At 41.7% G+C, this 18,093-nt stretch overlaps 1 protein-coding gene across 2 annotated transcripts in view; it reads right to left on the bottom strand.

The window, feature by feature from the left end:
* INSR (insulin receptor) overlaps positions 1-18,093 on the bottom strand; it is a 140,904-nt gene that overhangs the window by 10,189 nt on the left and 112,622 nt on the right. For both annotated transcript variants that reach the window (XM_056518098.1, XM_056518099.1), the window contains 7 exons: positions 14,761-14,962; positions 13,898-14,172; positions 11,733-11,872; positions 11,494-11,653; positions 9,709-9,808; positions 5,994-6,061; positions 3,325-3,554 (listed from right to left, as the gene is read on the bottom strand). In XM_056518098.1, the coding sequence (XP_056374073.1) occupies positions 3,325-3,554; positions 5,994-6,061; positions 9,709-9,808; positions 11,494-11,653; positions 11,733-11,872; positions 13,898-14,172; positions 14,761-14,962 (1,175 nt within the window). The remainder of the gene's footprint in view (positions 1-3,324; positions 3,555-5,993; positions 6,062-9,708; positions 9,809-11,493; positions 11,654-11,732; positions 11,873-13,897; positions 14,173-14,760; positions 14,963-18,093) is intronic.

Here is an 18,093-nt window from a genome sequence, read left to right as displayed (position 1 = left end):
AACTGTTAACTACATCTGCTGTCAGGTACTCTATGTAGTGCGTTATTGCACTAAATGGCATGCTCAGTAGCAACTATGGCACCTAAGAGGGTATATATATTTATTTATTATAACCCTTTCTCTCCTAAGGCTATGCTCACAGACTGTTGTGTCATTAGTTTACTATGGAGCCAGCCATTCATGTGCATAAATTGATCCTTAAAAACTAATAATGGCATCTAAAGGGTTTATTAGAAGTGAGGTCCTGAATGCTGGTGGCAGCTGTATCCACAGTCTATGAAATGAGCAGAGATCCTGAGCTCACTTAATAAAAAGTAAACACTTTAGGGTGTAAATGTACAACCAGAAGTGTTATGTCAAAGGTGGCCAGGTGATACATTTATGCTCTGCATCCTCTAGGGCAGGGGTACTCAACTATTGTTAGAGAAGGTCCGCTTATCCAGGTCTGTCATCCACTGAAAGTCCGAGCTGAACGTCAAGGCCTGGTTCACACCTAGCAGCCTCAGTGCCATGAAGGAAAGAGCAAATGAGCTACTGAAGTGTGGAGGATGTATGACCTGAATACTGCCATATACTGTACCCCTGAATATAATACTTCCGCACACTGTACCCCTGAATATAAAACTGCCACACACTGTACCCCTGAATATAAAACTGCCACACACTGTACCCCTGAATATAAAACTGCCACACACTGTACCCCTGAATATAAAACTGCCACACACTGTACCCCTGAATATAATACTGCCACACACTGTACCCCTGAATATAATACTGCCACACACTGTACCCCTGAATATAATACTGCCACACACTGTACCCCTGAATATAATCCTGCCACACACTGTACCCCTGAATATAATCCTGCCACACACTGTACCCCTGAATATAATCCTGCCACACACTGTACCCCTGAATATAATCCTGCCACACACTGTACCCCTGAATATAATCCTGCCACACACTGTACCCCTGAATATAATCCTGCCACACACTGTACCCCTGAATATAATCCTGCCACACACTGTACCCCTGAATATAATCCTGCCACACACTGTACCCCTGAATATAATCCTGCCACACACTGTACCCCTGAATATAATCCTGCCACACACTGTACCCCTGAATATAATCCTGCCACACACTGTACCCCTGAATATAATCCTGCCACACACTGTACCCCTGAATATAATCCTGCCACACACTGTACCCCTGAATATAATCCTGCCACACACTGTACCCCTGAATATAATCCTGCCACACACTGTACCCCTGAATATAATCCTGCCACACACTGTACCCCTGAATATAATCCTGCCACACACTGTACCCCTGAATATAATACTGCCACACACTGTACCCCTGAATATAATACTGCCACACACTGTACCCCTGAATATAATACTGCCACACACTGTACCCCTGAATATAATACTGCCACACACTGTACCCCTGAATATAATACTGCCACACACTGTACCCCTGAATATAATACTGCCACACACTGTACCCCTGAATATAATACTGCCACACACTGTACCCCTGAATATAATACTGCCACACACTGTACCCCTGAATATAATACTGCCGCGCACTGTACCCCTGAATATAATACTGCCGCACACTGTGCCCCTGAATATAATACTGTGACATACTGCTCCCCCTGAATATAATACTGCCACACACTGTACACCTGAATATAATACTGCCACACACTGTACCCCTGAATATAATACTGCCGTACACTGTGCCCCTGAATATAAAACTGCCACACACTGTACCCCTGGTATATTACTGCCACACACTGTACCACTTAAAATAATTCTGCCACACATTGTACCCCTGGGTATATTACTGCCACATACTATGCCCCTGGTATATTACCGCCACACACTATTCACCTGCAATATTACTGCCACACGCTATTCTCCTGCAATATTACTGCCACACGCTATGCCCCCAAATACATCTTCGACAAAAACTGCCCCCTGAATTAATTATGCCGCTATGCCCCCAGAATTAATGATGCCGCTATGCCCCCAGAATTAATGATGCCACTGTGCCCCCAGAATTAATGATGCCACTGTGCCCCCAGAATTAATGATGCCACTGTGGTCCAAGAATTAATGATGCCACTGTGGTCCAAGAATTAACGATGCCACTGGGGTCCAAGAATTAATGATGCCACTGTGCTGCACAAAATGAATGATGCCACTGTGCTCCACAAAATTAATGATGCCACTGTGCTCCACAAAATTAATGATGCCACTGTGCTCCACAAAATGAATGATGCCACTGTGCTCCACAAAATTAATTATGCCACTGTGCTCCACAAAATTAATTATGCCACTGTGCTCCACAAAATTAATTACGCCACTGTGCTCCACAAAATTAATTACGCCACTGTGCTCCACAAAATTAATTATGCCGCTGTGCCCCCAGAATTAATTATGCCACTGTGCCCCTAGAATTAACAATGCCGCTGTGCCCCCAGAAATAATGATGCCACTGTGCCCCAGTTAGTTATGCCACTGTGCCACCAGAATGAAGAATGCCACCATGCCCCTACATGAACTTTGCCACTGTGACTCTTCAGCTGTTGCAAACTCCCATTATGCACAGACAGAAGGTCATTATGAGAGCTGTAGTTCTACAACAACTAGAGTCACAGGTGGGGAAACAAATTTGTACCTGAGAGCTTGGCTCCTGTCCCAGGTCCCGTGCTGCTCCGGCCTCTTCTAGTCAGGCCTAGCCAGAGCAGATGGCAGGGAACAGGAGAAGCGCCGGGCAGGGAACACAGTGCTCCCTCGCTCCGGGCCGCAGCTATTCATTTGTATCAGTGTCTTAAAGACACCTGTTCAAATGAATGAGGGGAGATCCGGCCCGAGATCCGGATGACTAGCGGCCGTGGTCCGGATCTGGACTGTGGTCCACCAGTTGAGTACCCCTGCTCTAGGGGTTAAAAATATCTAACGTCTTACACAAAAAGCTGTCATACGTGTGTATTCATGTAACAATAAAAAAAGGTTATGGTTGGAGATGTAAAAAAGTGAAAACACTAGATCAGGAAGTGGAGAAGAAATAATGGTTAGTCATTTTGTCAGTGCAGACAAACTATAGAAGTCCCCTAGACAACAAGTGATTATGTCCCTGCAGGGAACAAAGTAATCTTTAGTAGTGACTGTATACTGCCTAGTAGTTAGCTTATTTTTGCAACATAAAAAATCCTTTTAAACTGTTTGAAATGTATTCATTGTCACTGGAAATTTAATAGTAATGTTGTGGAATATTGGAACACTTCTTTATATGAATCTTAATTCCTACCACATGGTGGCAGTTGAATCCCTTCATGACGGAAGCCTCGTTCAGGAACTCTATTCTCTCCCGCAAACTTGCTGACTCGTTGACAGTTTTCACAGCCACCCGAACCTCTGCCTCTCCTTTTATGATGTCCTTGGCAATTCCCTCATAAACCATTCCAAAGGAACCCTGCCCTAGCTCTCGAAGCAAGTTGATCTTATCTCTTGGTACTTCCCACTCATCCGGAATGTACACTAGAAGAAAAAAAAAAAAAACACATTTATTGACTTGGTTGTCACAAAAACATAACTAAAGAAACCAGGTTTATGAATTCTTAAAGGGGTTATCCACCATAAGGTGATTTAGTACGTACCTGCTAGACCGTAATAGACATGCTTAGGAAAGATCTGCACTTGTCTTGGGGCTAAATGACTATGGTGTGAGATTACCATAACGCTGTGGCTGTCTTTTTGAGAAGTGGCTATTTCCTGTTGGATGGTTCCTAGTTTGTAAGGGTGAGGTCACTTTTCTCCCTCCCACATATCAGCCACCCCACGCATTGAAACACAAATGAGTTGCAATCCATTCAAAAGACCAGTGTTTTCTAATCAGGGTGCCTACAGTTGTTGCAAAATGATCTCTCTCCCACCCAGAAGTCGCTCCACCCACAGGCTCCCTTTGCACACCTGACTAGTGATGTCATGTCTCAACGCACTGCAACCTGGGAAGACCCGAGTAGTGTTGTATGCTGTTAAAAATAAATATTGGGGGGCAAATCACTGAAGAATTGCGAGACCACCGTCACACACAGGTACAGACACTATATTATGAACTACACTAACTTTAAAAAAAATCCTGCAATACCTCATTAAATAGTATTTAGGCAGCAATAAACACTAATAACAAATTACACGCACAAGCATTGTCCCCTGTACTACAAATATGATGTCATTACAGCAGATATTTATTAGTTCTCAGATTTTTCTTGAAAATAAACTCTATTGAAAAATAGGAAATGTAAACTCTGCCTGGTCAGCTGTGACACTGCAGATTTACAGCACTCTACACTGGGAGGAGATTAACAAAACCTGTGCAGAGGAAAAGTTGCCCAGTTGGCCATAGCAACCAGATTGTTTTTTTTTTTTTTTTTAAAGGGCCACTGCAAAATAAAAAGAAGCACTCTGGTTGCTATGGGCAACTGTTCCTCTGCACAGGTTTTGATAAATCTCCCCCATTGTTTTTATCCAAAATGTTATTTCCCCTATTGAAGGAGAGGTCTCATGCTGAAAAACCTATACCCTATCTAAAGAATAGGGAATAAGTTTTAGGGTCCAGCTGCTAGGACCACCCGCGATCATCTGTATGGGGCTCCGACTCTCCCTGGGAGCGGCTCTTCACGACCCCTGCAAGAGGCAGAGGGTGACACGTCTCCTCCATATATCACTATAGGAGAGCGACTTTGGCTCTCCCATAGAAATTTATGGAGGGGGCGTGTCATTTGGATAGGGGATAAGTTCTTCATCATGATACATCTCCTGTAAGGTTTTCAATGTTAGACGTTAAAAAACGTCCTGCAGCTTTCTACTATGTGGTCATATACCGTAGCTGTCAGCTAAATGCTTATTATGCCAACAGCTCCTCATCATGATCCTTTCATACATGTGATGGGCAGAGGGAATTTATCTTTTGCAAGAGACTTCTGGTGGTGACTTATTTTCCTTAAAGTGTAACTCTCATTAAAATAAAATTTTTGCTATTGATCTCCTTACGGTAAATAAAAAATATTTCTAATATACTTTGTTTTTAAAAAAATGAAGTTTTCTAATGTTTTATTTGTGCTTAAAAAAGCTCAAGGGCACATTTTCCCCCATCTTATACACAGACTCAGGACCGAGGTCAAAACACAGGAAGCGCAGCCTGAAGTGCTGAGGGAGGTGTGTCCAGCCTCATCCAATAATAGCTCCTCTCACACTTAGCTGCCATATGCTGTTGGTTGGACACCCCCCCCCCCTCAGCACTCCAGGCTGCACTTCCTGTGTTTGGGCTTCGGTCCTAAGTCTGTGTATAAGATGGGGGAAAATGTGCTCTTGAGCTTTTTTAAGCACAAATAAAACATTAGAAAACTAAATTTTTTTAAAACAAAGTATATTAGAAATCTTTTTTATTCACCATAAGGAGTGAAATAGCAAAACATTTTTTAATGAGAGTTACCCTTTAAGAACAAATCCGATATGCATGATCATTCTTTCACCTTACATCTGTCACCAGGAGGGAAGTCAGGAGACACCCCCCCCATGCATATTAGGTGACTGGCAGGTTCAGCTGACATTAGTCAACATAGTATGGCCACAAAAAGGCTATTTGCCTTCAAAATACATTTAGCCAAGCAATTATTCAGCCAAAAACGGCTTCTCCTGCAAGTTCTGTTTAGCATAGGGTGCACATGTTCTCAAAAAGAAGAGGGGAAAAAAGAACAGCTAAACAACTCTGGCAGTGGCTATCTCCTGAGAGAGAAAAGAATCAGGCATGTTAAAATTCAACATGCATAAACCTGCTTTCCCCCATCATCATTTGTTTGGGAAGAGTCGGCATATCCTCCTAGACATAAAATCCGCAGGTTTGGCCCACTTTACTATTATGTGTATGAACACTCTAAAGGTCTATACAGGCAAAATATCATCAGAACAACTCACCTTCACTAGCACTTAGGTATTCAGGGTTAGAGGATGCATATAATGGTCCTGTTGGTCCTTCTGCGTCTCTGTATAAAAATAACACATTTCTGATTATAGAGGCTTTAATGGTCTATTCACATGTACAGTATTCTGCGCAGATTTGATGCGCAGAATTCTCTCTTGCGCAGAATAGACCCTAAGATAGATATTTATTGTCTTTTGTTATAATGTGTTTCAAAAATGTGAAGCATGTTTTAATATAAGTATGGATATGACAGTGATTGGAATCAGAATGCTATTAAAACTATTCTGCCTAATGTCACACACTTTTATTTCATTTGTAAGAGATAAAAGACAAAAAGATGTCTATATTTACATCTGAAGAAAGAGATCCCAACACCAGCCAATGCAAAGCTCAATGCAGACAACGTTTTCAGAAAGACTAAGCTCAACAAAATCCACGGGAAACAAAAAATCAATAGGCGAGCTATAATAAATGACTAATAATACTAATAATAATTTATTATGTAAACTGTTCAACTTTTAAAAGCTTCACCTGCACCAAAGCTGAGGCTAGAAAATAATAAACATTAACACTAACATACCATAATCTGTGCTATGGTCTATACACCTCTTTATGAGGCTCATCATTATAAACTTCTCCTGTAACTTTTATACAGCATCTCCAAACGATTAGGAAATTTGTTGTCAATAATGCTAAGTACCCTGTAGAAAATCATTATTCGCCACATCTTCGGGAGATCTCTCTTCCACTATTCGCCCCGTGTGACGTCACACCCCGTCCCATAGACTTGGATTGAGGGGACGGGGCGTGACATCACACGGGGGCGGAGTCGTGACGTCACAGACTTCCGTTCTCTTGGTCGTGACCCAGACCCTCCAGCGCTTCCGGACAAGAAACAGGTGGGTGCCACATGCTATATTGCGGGGGTCCCCAGCGGCGGGACCCCCACGATCAGACATCTTATCCCCTATCCTTTGGATAGGGGATAAGATGTCTAGGGGTGGAGTTCCCCTTTAAAGTGGTCATTCATACAATTGACTTATTTAGGATAGGGATAATAACAGTAAAATATCAGGAGGCCTAAAATTTATACAAGTATCACCCACAAATTGTGAAATACAAGCAAAAACAGTGCATTTTGTAAGCACTTTAAAAGCATTACTGTAATTTAAACAACTTCTGACATGTTGTCAATAGCACAAGGTCTCACTTTTGGAACCCACCGCAATCGTAACTTATTAGCCAGGAAAGCCAGCAGCATTCAGCTCAGCGTCTAAGCCAGCCGAGACATCCATACATGTCTGTGCAAAGAAATGTATAGATCTTTCTGCTGGCCAGGGAGAGGATCGCAACGCCACCCGTTTCACTAGCTAATAGCTCACGATCCGATCAGTTCCGAGTCTCTATCCTAAGATCTACTGCAATTGCGAGTAACAGCTGACTAATGAATGTGGCAGCGCATTTTACTCCCCGGTTGTCTACCAGAACCAAATCTTTTAAAGCTGGATTTAATTGACAGACTGATCTCTTTAATGCATATGTAGATTGTCCATCACTGTATATATGTGCAGTCTTCCAGTGAGTCGTGCAAGTGCAGGTGCTTATTGCTGTGAGGGAGTTGCTAGGTCCGCAAGCTATTGTGTTTGATGTAGTGCCCCACAAAAAAATATATAAAAAATGTATAAATATATATCCCCCGCCGGCACATTAATAAATATATATCTTCCGCTGGCTGCCGGCACTATGCGATGCTAATAGAAATACCTTTCATTCATAGCACAGCGCCGGCAAATGTATATAGAAGCACAGGGGGGTGCAGACATATAGCGTTATCTGCCCCCCAGTGCGCTTCTATATACATATGCTGGCGATGTGCTATGAATGAAAAGTATTTCTATCAGCAGCATCGGACCGGCAGATGCTGCTGCTAGAATGCTTTTCATTCATAGAACAGTGGTGACATATGTATATAGATGGCAGCCTGCGACAGTACGTTATACTTGTGCCGGTGGGTGATCTATATGTATTAATGCGCCGGCGGGGGTCATATCTTTATTAATGCGCTGTGAGGGGCTAGATATATAGGCTATATGTCTGCCCCCCCTCCCTGCAGTGCTATATATCTTGCGCCCCCCCACAGCGCTTTTAATATACATATGGCCCCTGCTACTCACAATTTTCATTTTTAAATCTCCCGCTGAGAGCCCTGAATGGCTCCTCAGTACCAGCCATTCAGGGCTCCCCGCGGGGGATTTAAAAATGAAAGTTACAACACACCATACATCGTAGGGTTGCGGAGCTTGCCGCCCGCTCCCCTGCCTAATAACTTCTGATCACATCGGGTTTCAGAAGTGAAACCCGGTGCGATCAATCCCTCAGCCCCTGTACTACAACCCCCATCATGGAACAGAGTCTGTTCCATGATGGGGGTAGTAGTAAAAACACTAATGTAGCCTCCCCAGCTGTCTGCAGACTCCCGCAGCCAGGGAATTACTACTCCCATCATAGAAACAAATCTGTGGCTGTGGGAGTCTGTAGGCAGAGGAGTTATGGCCATACATGAGGGATGTTATAACGGGTCTTAACGGATGAATATTTATTCATCCGTTAGCACCCGTAATTGCATCCGTTATTATACATCCGTTTCCACACAGAAAACGGACGTTTAATAACGGATAAATGCTCATAGCGTGAAAGAAGCCTTACGTCTTGCTGCTTCCAGCGGTATCGCTCTCCGGCCTCTGGCGCACACCTATTCCTGGTGTCCGAGGTTAATGCATCAGACTGTAGCTCAGCTAATCGCTGGCAGCAGCGATGTCCGGCCAAAGCCACTGATTGGCCGAGTGGCAGTGTTACATATTGAGCCCCAACACCAGTCTTCTTCCGTGTGGCCAGCAATGAGCTACGCTGCAGTCTGATGCATTGACCCCCAGCACCAGGAAGAGGATCGCAGCAGAAAGCAAGCAGCAATACCAGAGAAATTGGGGAAGCAAAGGGAGGTAAGTTTAGTGGTTTCTTTTTTTAAAGCTGGCAGCCTGGATAGGATTTAATAAAAAAAAAAAAAAAAAAAAAGATTTGCCACTATATAACCCCATTATTGATGACACCATTCTGAGCAGCCAAACACAACAAATGCAAAAGGTAGATGCAACTCTTACAACCCGAACTTTAAAAGGGGTACTGCTGTGGAAAACCAATTCTTTCTAATCAACTGGTGCAAGAAAGAAACAGAAATTACTTCTATTTAAAAATCTTAATCTTTCCAGAACTTAGCTGCTGTATGCTCAACAGGAAATTGAGTTGTTCATTTCTGTCTGACCACAGTGCTCTCTGCTGACACCTCTGCCCATGTCAGGAACTGTCCAGAGGAGGATAGGTTTGTTATGGGGATTTGTTCCTACTCGGGACAGTTCCTAAAATGGACAGAGGTGTCATCAGAGAGCACTGTGGTCAGGCAGAAAAGAACAACTCGATTTCCTCTGCAATATACAGCAGCTGATAAGTACTGAAAGGATTAAACATTTTATATATAAGTAATTTACAAATCTGTTTAACTTTCTGGCACCAGTTGATAAAAAAAAGTGCACAACTTAATAACAATACAAAAACCGTAATGCAAGTGGATAGCAAAGACTAAAACTTAGTTTTTTTTTTAGATGTCTTAACTATTAGCTGTATTTAGACATAGAAATTGCTCAAATCACTCACTTTTTTTTCTGGATCATGCAGACTATCAAAGTGACAAGGAAGGCAAACAATAAGAGAACTGGACCTATGACAATCTTTAAGATGTTACTTGGGTAATTGTCTGAGGAAACAAAAAAAATTATAATATAGTAGCAGACATCTTTCATAGCTAAAAAAAAAGCACATACTATAAAGTAAAAAGATTAAGGGACTTTAATGCAACTGCCACATGAAAAGTATGTGAACACCTGACTATCATTATATGTGAGCCTGTTAGGAACCCCATTCCAAAACCATAAATGAAAACTCCATTTTTTCTGGGAAGGCTTTCTACAGGATTTTCAAGTGCATGTGTGGGGAACTGTGCCCATTCAGCCAAAAAAACATTTGTGAGATTGAAAACTGGACAAATGCTCCCAGGAGAGAGCGCCGAAACACGTTTTCTATTGTTTTACATATCGAAAAAAACGATCCTTGTTGCAACTGTGGTGACTTAAGAGTCATTTTGTGGGATACTGACAGCGGCGCTCATCCAGGACCCAATTTTTCTCCCCCTCTACCTATTCTTGCTTCGTTCTGCACCTTAGGGCACGAGGATGGGGCCCTTAAGCTGCATTCTGTGAATATACTCAATGTATGCTTCATAGAGTTGTGCCTATTACGTAGCACAACTGAACAAGGTTAGATCAACACAATAGGTGTGGTGATGGGTTCACAAGTCCCCGATATATTACACCAAGGAACGCCCCTGCGGTTTTTTGTCTTTCTTTCCTTTTGGATTATGCTTATTTTTTCCCAGTCCAAATAAATTCTGCTTTTCCATAGAATAAATATGCTAACAGACTCTCTAAACTCTGAACTAGAGATATAGAGAAAGCATTTGGTCAGTTATGAGATGCCAGGAGCTTTCATTTGATGTCTGGAGGAGACAGGAAAATTTTTATAGGAAAACTGTCACCTTCATCACCACACTAAACCCAATAAACTGGATTATAGTGTGGGTGACCAGGAATCCAAAGAGGGGTCACTTACTATAATTGGTGCTGTGGTTCCCAAAATATTGGCTGGCGAAGTTCCACTTCTGAATTCAGGGAGTCGCGTGCAGGAGGCGGGGTCCCGCTGGCTGGCCGGCCCTGCTTTTTTTCATCTTCTCAATCAGCCGTCCCCTTAGTTAGCATATTCATATTCTGCATATTCATATAGTGACGTGAGTCGTATGTCACATGAGCGCTACGCTCAGTCGGTAGACTATACTGTAAATATACACATGACTACAGCTCTCACATGACTGCTTTCAGCAGTCAGAGCTCAGTACATGAGAGCTGTATGTAAACTGCCGGCGCATGCGCTCTACCGACAGAGCGCAGCGCTCACGTGACATACGACTCACGTCACTAGGACATAGAGTCGCAGAATATGAATATGCTAACTAAGGGGACGGCTTACTGAGAAGACGGAAAGAAGCATGGGTGGGCAGCTGGCGGGACTCTGCCTCCTGCGCACGACTTCCTGAATTCAGAAGGGGAACTTCACCAGCCAATAATGTGATTCCACTCCACAGCGCACACAACAGAATTTCAGCAGCTGAGCTTTCTGGCGTAAATTTTTTTTGGGAAGAATACCCTGCAGACTACATTGCCGTCTATGGGGACTGGCAATGTCTGGGTGGTCTTGCCCTCAGAATTTCTGCCCTTAGATTCTGTAACGTGAATCCAGCCGCAAAACAACCAATAATTACATGAAACTTAATCTGTTGCAGAATGATTGCAAAGTCCCTTTTTTACCCAAAGATAAGTAAACACTTACCATTATCTGGTACATAAAAATAAGTAGTCTGAGTCCAAGAACCATTTCCAGCTAAAGAAGTGGCCCGAACTCTCACACTATAGTTCCCTGGGAGAAGTGAACGCAGCTTTGCTCCCTTATCCTGGAGATACTGTTTCTGGGAAACACAGACATTTTCTTCCTGCAAAGTAATAATAACAATATAATTAGTACAACGCAGAATATGAGGTCTACAAAAGAATATAAAAATGTACAATTACCTGAGTGTCTCCAAGCCGGGAGTATTGTACCTCATACAAGACGGTCAAGCCATTGGGTTCCTTTGGTTCTTTCCACGTGAGGTGGATGTATGGTGAAATATACTCAAACGTCACTGGTTCCTCAATGTTATCTGCTTTAGCTGTGAATAGTCAAATTGTTTGTTGTAAAATTAGCAACTACATCTAAAGACACTAAATTGTAAACTTTCTTTTTTAGTGGAACATGTTATGGCATAGAAACAGAGGCCTGTTAAAAGGGGTTTTCCAGAGCTTTGTAATGCACATCTATCCATTCACTTCAGTGGTAGCTAAAGTACAGTAACCTGGTACGGCTACTGTACAATGAAAGGAGCAGAGAATTCTGGCTCTGTTCACAACGTACATCCGGGTGCAGTGCACCACACTGATCGGATGTAAATGACCTATCCTGAGCATCCAGGAAAACCCCTTTATGTAAGTTCAATCTCTGGGACACCCACTAGTTGTGAGAATGAAGGGAGCTACACCAGTACTACATACCCTTCAATTTCACGATTGGTGGGGCTCCCAGAGGTCGGATTTCCACTGATCATTAACCCCTTCCCTCTTTGACGATTTTTCATTTTTGCACTTTTTTCCTCCTCACCTTCTAAATATCATAACACTTTCAATTTTCCACCTACAGACCCATATGAGGGCTTGTTCTTTGCGCCAACAATGTAACTTTGTAATACCATTAATAATTTCAGCACAAAATCTATGTCGAAACCAGAAAAAAATTATTTGTGGGGCAAAATAAAAATAAAAAAATAAAAATAAAAAAAACATTTCCGTTTCTACGCAGTGCAGTTTTTGGTAAAATTTACACCTCATTTTTATTCTGTAGGTCCATACGGTCGCAAGGATACCCAATTTATATTTTTTCTGTACCATTTTTGTTTTGCTCGGACTTTTCATTGCTTTTTATTCATTTTTTAATGGTACAAAAAGTGACCAGAAATACGCTATTTTGTACTTTTGAATTTTTTTACGTGTACCCCATTGACCGTGTGGTTTAATCAACGATATATTTTTATAGTTCGGACATTTATGCAAGCAGCGATACCACATATGTAAATATTTATTTTTAATTTACAGTTTTTTTTTTTAATGGGGGGTGAAAGGGGTGATTCAAACTTTTATTAGGAAATGGGTTAAATCACATTTATTACCTTTTTTTTTATTACACTTTTTTGCAATGTTATAGCCCCCTTAGGGGACTATAACATGCAATACCTTGATTGCCAGCACTGATCAATGCTATGCCATGGCATTTCCCTGATCAGTGTTATCGGCACTCCAATGCTCCTGCCTGGATCTCAGGCACAGAACAGTGAATCGGCGATCGGACGGCAGTAAAGGTGAGAGACCTTCCTCCGTTCTCTCAGCTGATCGGGATGTTGCGGTAATCCCGATCAGCCCACTGAGCTAACCGGGAGTTAAATTATCCTCTTTTAGACACCGCAATCAACTTAGATAGCGGTGTCTAAAGGGCTAATGCTGGACAACATCACGATCGATATAAGCAACCGGGACCCACCGGGTATGATGCTTGCTCAGCTGCACTCATGTCATACCTTGGGAGCCTGCAATGGACGTACATTCACGTCCGTTTGCGACAAGGGGATAAAGGGGATTTAACCAGATTTTTGCTGCCACATCTTAGGGCAGACAGGGATCCAGACACAACATAAATTTTCATTTTGGGTTCCAAACTTTTATTGAAAGGACTTGTTTATTATCACAGACTACTGAGGGGGTGCTCAGCTGTTTGTGATATTCATGACTATCCACCTGTCAGTGATAACCGCATTCTATAATACTATGTACAGATAGAATGTCAATTTCAGTCATGGTATGGAAGCAATATTAACCCATCCGTAAATGGGCTTTCCGACAGCATAACCACAATATCTGCAATAAAATTATAATCCATGGGAATAGGGCACCTACTAATCTCCAAGAAGGCAATCATTCCTTTGTTTATGCATATGCAATAGACAAGATGAGTAACAGTGGCTGGGGAACTCTCTAGATCTTACTGTACAAACATGTCCAGTAGATATCATGCAAATTTGAAGTTGCCATATAATTTTACATTATTACAGTCTTGTATACAACAGCAGTAAGCTGTATTGGTGGCTCACCTTCTGGCATGGTTCTGGCGCTGACATATGCAGCTACACTACAGCCAAGTGACACATCGTTGTTGCAGGCATGGATTTCAATTCGATATGCAGTGAAATGCTTTAAGTCAGAAATGACAAATGACTCCTTGAACCAAACCTTCTGAGAAAACTTCTTAGGCTCCATATCGTCAGGTGCTCCAGTTGAGGTTGCATTGACTAAAGGATTGGGTGTCACTTGATCTGAGACAGTACCGTTTGCAACACCAAAGGTATCTCTGCGTTTTCTAGAAGGTCTGTAGTAGGAAATAAATCAGACTTTTTTTTTATTTACTCTTCAAAAGGAACATTTAGTAGATAGTATTTTTACTAATTAATACCAGATACTAATATTTCTTCATTACAATTTCTGTATATAGATATAGGACCAGCCATCTTACCTGAGCTGCTGTAAATGTCATTTAGACATATGTTTTACAGCAACCACATGTCCAATAGGAACCTGCAGTCTAGAGAGGACTCTAGGCATGTTCTGTGATCAGTGCAGATATTACAGCTGACCAGTGATCTCTACAGAAAAGACATTTTAGGGCACATTTACATAGGCATAATCAGTGTGGTTTTTGAAGCATAAACCATGCAAATTTCCATTAGAAAAATCATGGGGTGTCAGCTTTGAAAACCCTGCTCCAATTGACTTCAGTGAGTGACAGGAAACTGTGGTTATGCACTGAAGCTCCCATTATAGGATTATGGCTGTGTGCACATGGCCTTATTATTAGGCTTAGTGGCTAATGAGAAAACGGCAAGATTTTACAATTTATTTTTAATTTAGATAGTGACACCAATAATTCTTAAATAAAAATGAATGTTTTCAGTCCTACCTTGGAATGAAGACCACGTTGTGCAAATAATTCTCAAAGGTTTTTCGGAATGCCTGCTCGAGGTGCTCATTCATAATCTGAGCTTCACTTTTTGGGCAGGTACAACAAGCTGCATTTGAATCCTCAGTCTCTGTTCCATTGGGTTTAGCAGAATCTTCTGTGTCTTGAGGAGGTGACCATGTTCTGGAGGGTAACTTTATCCCTGTAAAAGCATGTACCAGTTGAAGTGCAGACACATGAAAATGACAGTTTTAACAGTAATCTCAAAACTTTTGTAGCATAAGTGAGATTGAAATTGAGAGACTATTCTTAACCCCTTAAGGACACAGCCCATTTTCACCTCTAGGACGCAGCCCTTTTTTGCACATCTGACCACTGTCACTTTAAACATTAATAACTCTGGAATGCTTTTACTTATCAATCTGATTCCGAGATTGTTTTTTCGTGACATATTCTACTTTAACATAGTGGTAAATTTTTGTGGTAACTTGCATCCTTTCTTGGTGAAAAATCTCCAAATTTGATGAAAAAATTGTAAATTTTGCATTTTTCTAACTTTGAAGCTCTCTGCTTGTAAGGAAAATGGATATTCAAAATACATATTTTTTTTATTCACATATACAATATGTCTACTTTATGATTGCATCATAAAATTGACGTGTTTTTACTTTTGGAAGACACCAGAGGGCTTCAAAGTTCAGCAGCAATTTTACAATTTTTCACAAAATTTTCAAACCCGCTATTTTTCATGGACCAGTTCAGGTTTGAAGTGGATTTGAAGGGTCTTCATATTAGAAATACCCCATAAATGACCCCATTATAAAAACTACACCCCCCAAAGTATTCAAAATGACATTCAGTAAGTGTTTTAACCCTTTAAGTGTTTCACAGGAAAAGCAGCAAAGTGAAGGAGAAAATTCAAAATCTTAATTTTTTACACTTGCATGTTCTTGTAGACCCAATTTTTGAATTTTTACAAGGGGTAAAAGGATAAAATTTATACTTGAATTTGTAGCCCAATTTCTCTCGAGTAAGCACATACCTCATATGTCTATGTAAATTGTTCAGCGGGCGCAGTAGAGGGCTCAGAAGCGAAGGAGCGACAAGGGGATTTTGGAGAGTACGTTTTTCTGAAATGGTTTTTGGGGGGCATGTTGCATTTAGGAAGCCCCTATGGTGCCAAAACAGCAAAAAAAAAAACCACATGGCATACCATTTTGGAAACTAGACCCCTTGAGGAACGTAACAAGGAATTAAGTGAGCCTTAATACCCCACAGGTGTTGCATGACTTTTGCATATGTAAAAAAAAAAAAAAAAATTTCACTAAAATGTGTGTTTCCCCCCAAATTTCACATTTTTGCAAGGGTTAATAGCAGAAAATACCCCCCAAAATTTGTAACCCCATCTCCTCTGAGTATGGAGGTACCCCATAAGTTGACCTGAAGTGCACTACGGGCGAACTATAATGCTCAGAAGAGAAGGAGTCATATTTGGCTTTTTGAGAGCAAATTTTGCTCGGGGGGCATGTCGCATTTAGGAAGCCCCTATGGTGCCAGGACAGCAAAAAAAAAAAAAAACACATGGCATACCATTTTGGAAACTAGACCCCTTGAGGAACGTAACAAGGGATAAAGTGAACCTTAGTACCCCACAGGTGTTTCACGACTTTTGCATATGTAAAAAAAAAAATTTTTTTTTTTACCAAAAATGCTTGGTTTAGCAAAAATTTTACATTTTAAAAAAAGGTAATAGCAGAAAATACTCCCCAAAATTTGAAGCCCAATTTCTCCCGATTCAGAAAACACCCAATATGGGGATGAAAAGTGCTCTGCTGGCGCACTACAGGTCTCAGAAGAGAAGGAGTCACATTTGGCTTTTTGGAAGCAAATTTTGCTCTGGGGGCATGCCGCATTTAGGAAGCCCCTATGGTGCCAGGACAGAAAAAAAAAAAAACACATGGCATACCATTTTGGAAACTAGACCCCTTGGGGAACGTAACAAGGGGTAAAGTGAACCTTAATACCCCACAGGTATTTCACGACTTTTGCATATGTAAAAAAAATTTTTTATTTTTTACACTAAAATGCTTGTTTTCCCCCAAATTTTTAATTTTTACAAGGGATAATAGCAGAAAATACCCCCAAAAATTTGTAACCCCATCTCTTCTGAGTATGGAAATACCCCATAAGTGGACGTGAAGTGCACTGGGGGCGAACTACAATGCTCAGAGGAGAAGGAGCATCATTGAGCTTTTGGAGAGAGAATTTGGCCATGTGCATTTCCAAAGCCCCCCGTGGTGCCAGAACAGTGGACCCCCCCACATGTGACCCCATTTTTAAAACTACACCCCTCACGGAAGGTAATAAGGGGTGCAGGGAGAATTTACACCCCACTGGCATTTGACGGATCTTTGGAACAGTGGGCTGTGCAAATTAAAAATGTTATTTTTCATTTTCACAGACCCGTTTCAAAAATCTGTCAGACACCTGTGGGGCGTAAATGCTCACTGTACCCCTTATTACATTCCGTGAGGGGTGTAGTTTCCAAAATGGGGTCCCATGTGGGTATTTATTGTTTTGCACTTATGTCAGAACTGCTGTAAAATCAGCCACCCCTGTGCAAATCACCAATTTAGACCTCAAATTTACATGGTGCACTCTCCCTTCTGAGCCTTGTTGTGCGTCCCCAGAACACTTTGCGCCCACATATGGGGTATCTCCGTACTCAGGAGAAATTGCGTTACAAATTTTGGAGGCTTTTTTTCTTTTACCGCTTGTGAAATTTTAAAGTATGGGGCATCATCAGTATGTTAGTGTACAAAAATGGTTTTTTTTTTACACTAACATGCTGGTGTAGACCTCAACTTCACCTTTTCATAAGGGGTAAAAGGAGAAAAAGCCCCCCAAAATTTGTTAGGCAATTTCTCCCGAGTACGGCGATACCCCATATGTGGCCCTAAACTGTTGCCTTGAAATACGACAGGGCTCCAAAGTGAGAGCGCAATGCGCATTTGAGGCCTAAATTAGGGATTTGCATAGGGGTGGACATAGGGGTATTCTACACCAGTGATTCCCAAACAGCCTCCAGCTGTTGCTAAACTCCCAGCATGCTTGGACAGTCAATGGCTGTCCGGAAATGCTGGGAGTTTTTGTTTTGCAACAGCTGGAGGCTCCGTTTTGGAAACACTGCTGTAGGATACGTTTTTCATTTTTATTGGGGGGGTGGTAGGGGGGGGCAGTGTACGTGTGTATATGTAGTGTTTTACTCTTTATTTTATGTTAGTGTAGTGTAGTGTTTTTAGGTTACATTCACATTCACACTGACGGCGGATT

This window comes from Hyla sarda, chromosome 1 (assembly GCF_029499605.1).
Source record: "Hyla sarda isolate aHylSar1 chromosome 1, aHylSar1.hap1, whole genome shotgun sequence".
In the NCBI taxonomy this organism is placed as follows: domain Eukaryota; kingdom Metazoa; phylum Chordata; class Amphibia; order Anura; family Hylidae; genus Hyla; species Hyla sarda.
This window is presented reverse-complemented; position numbering and strand designations above follow the sequence as displayed.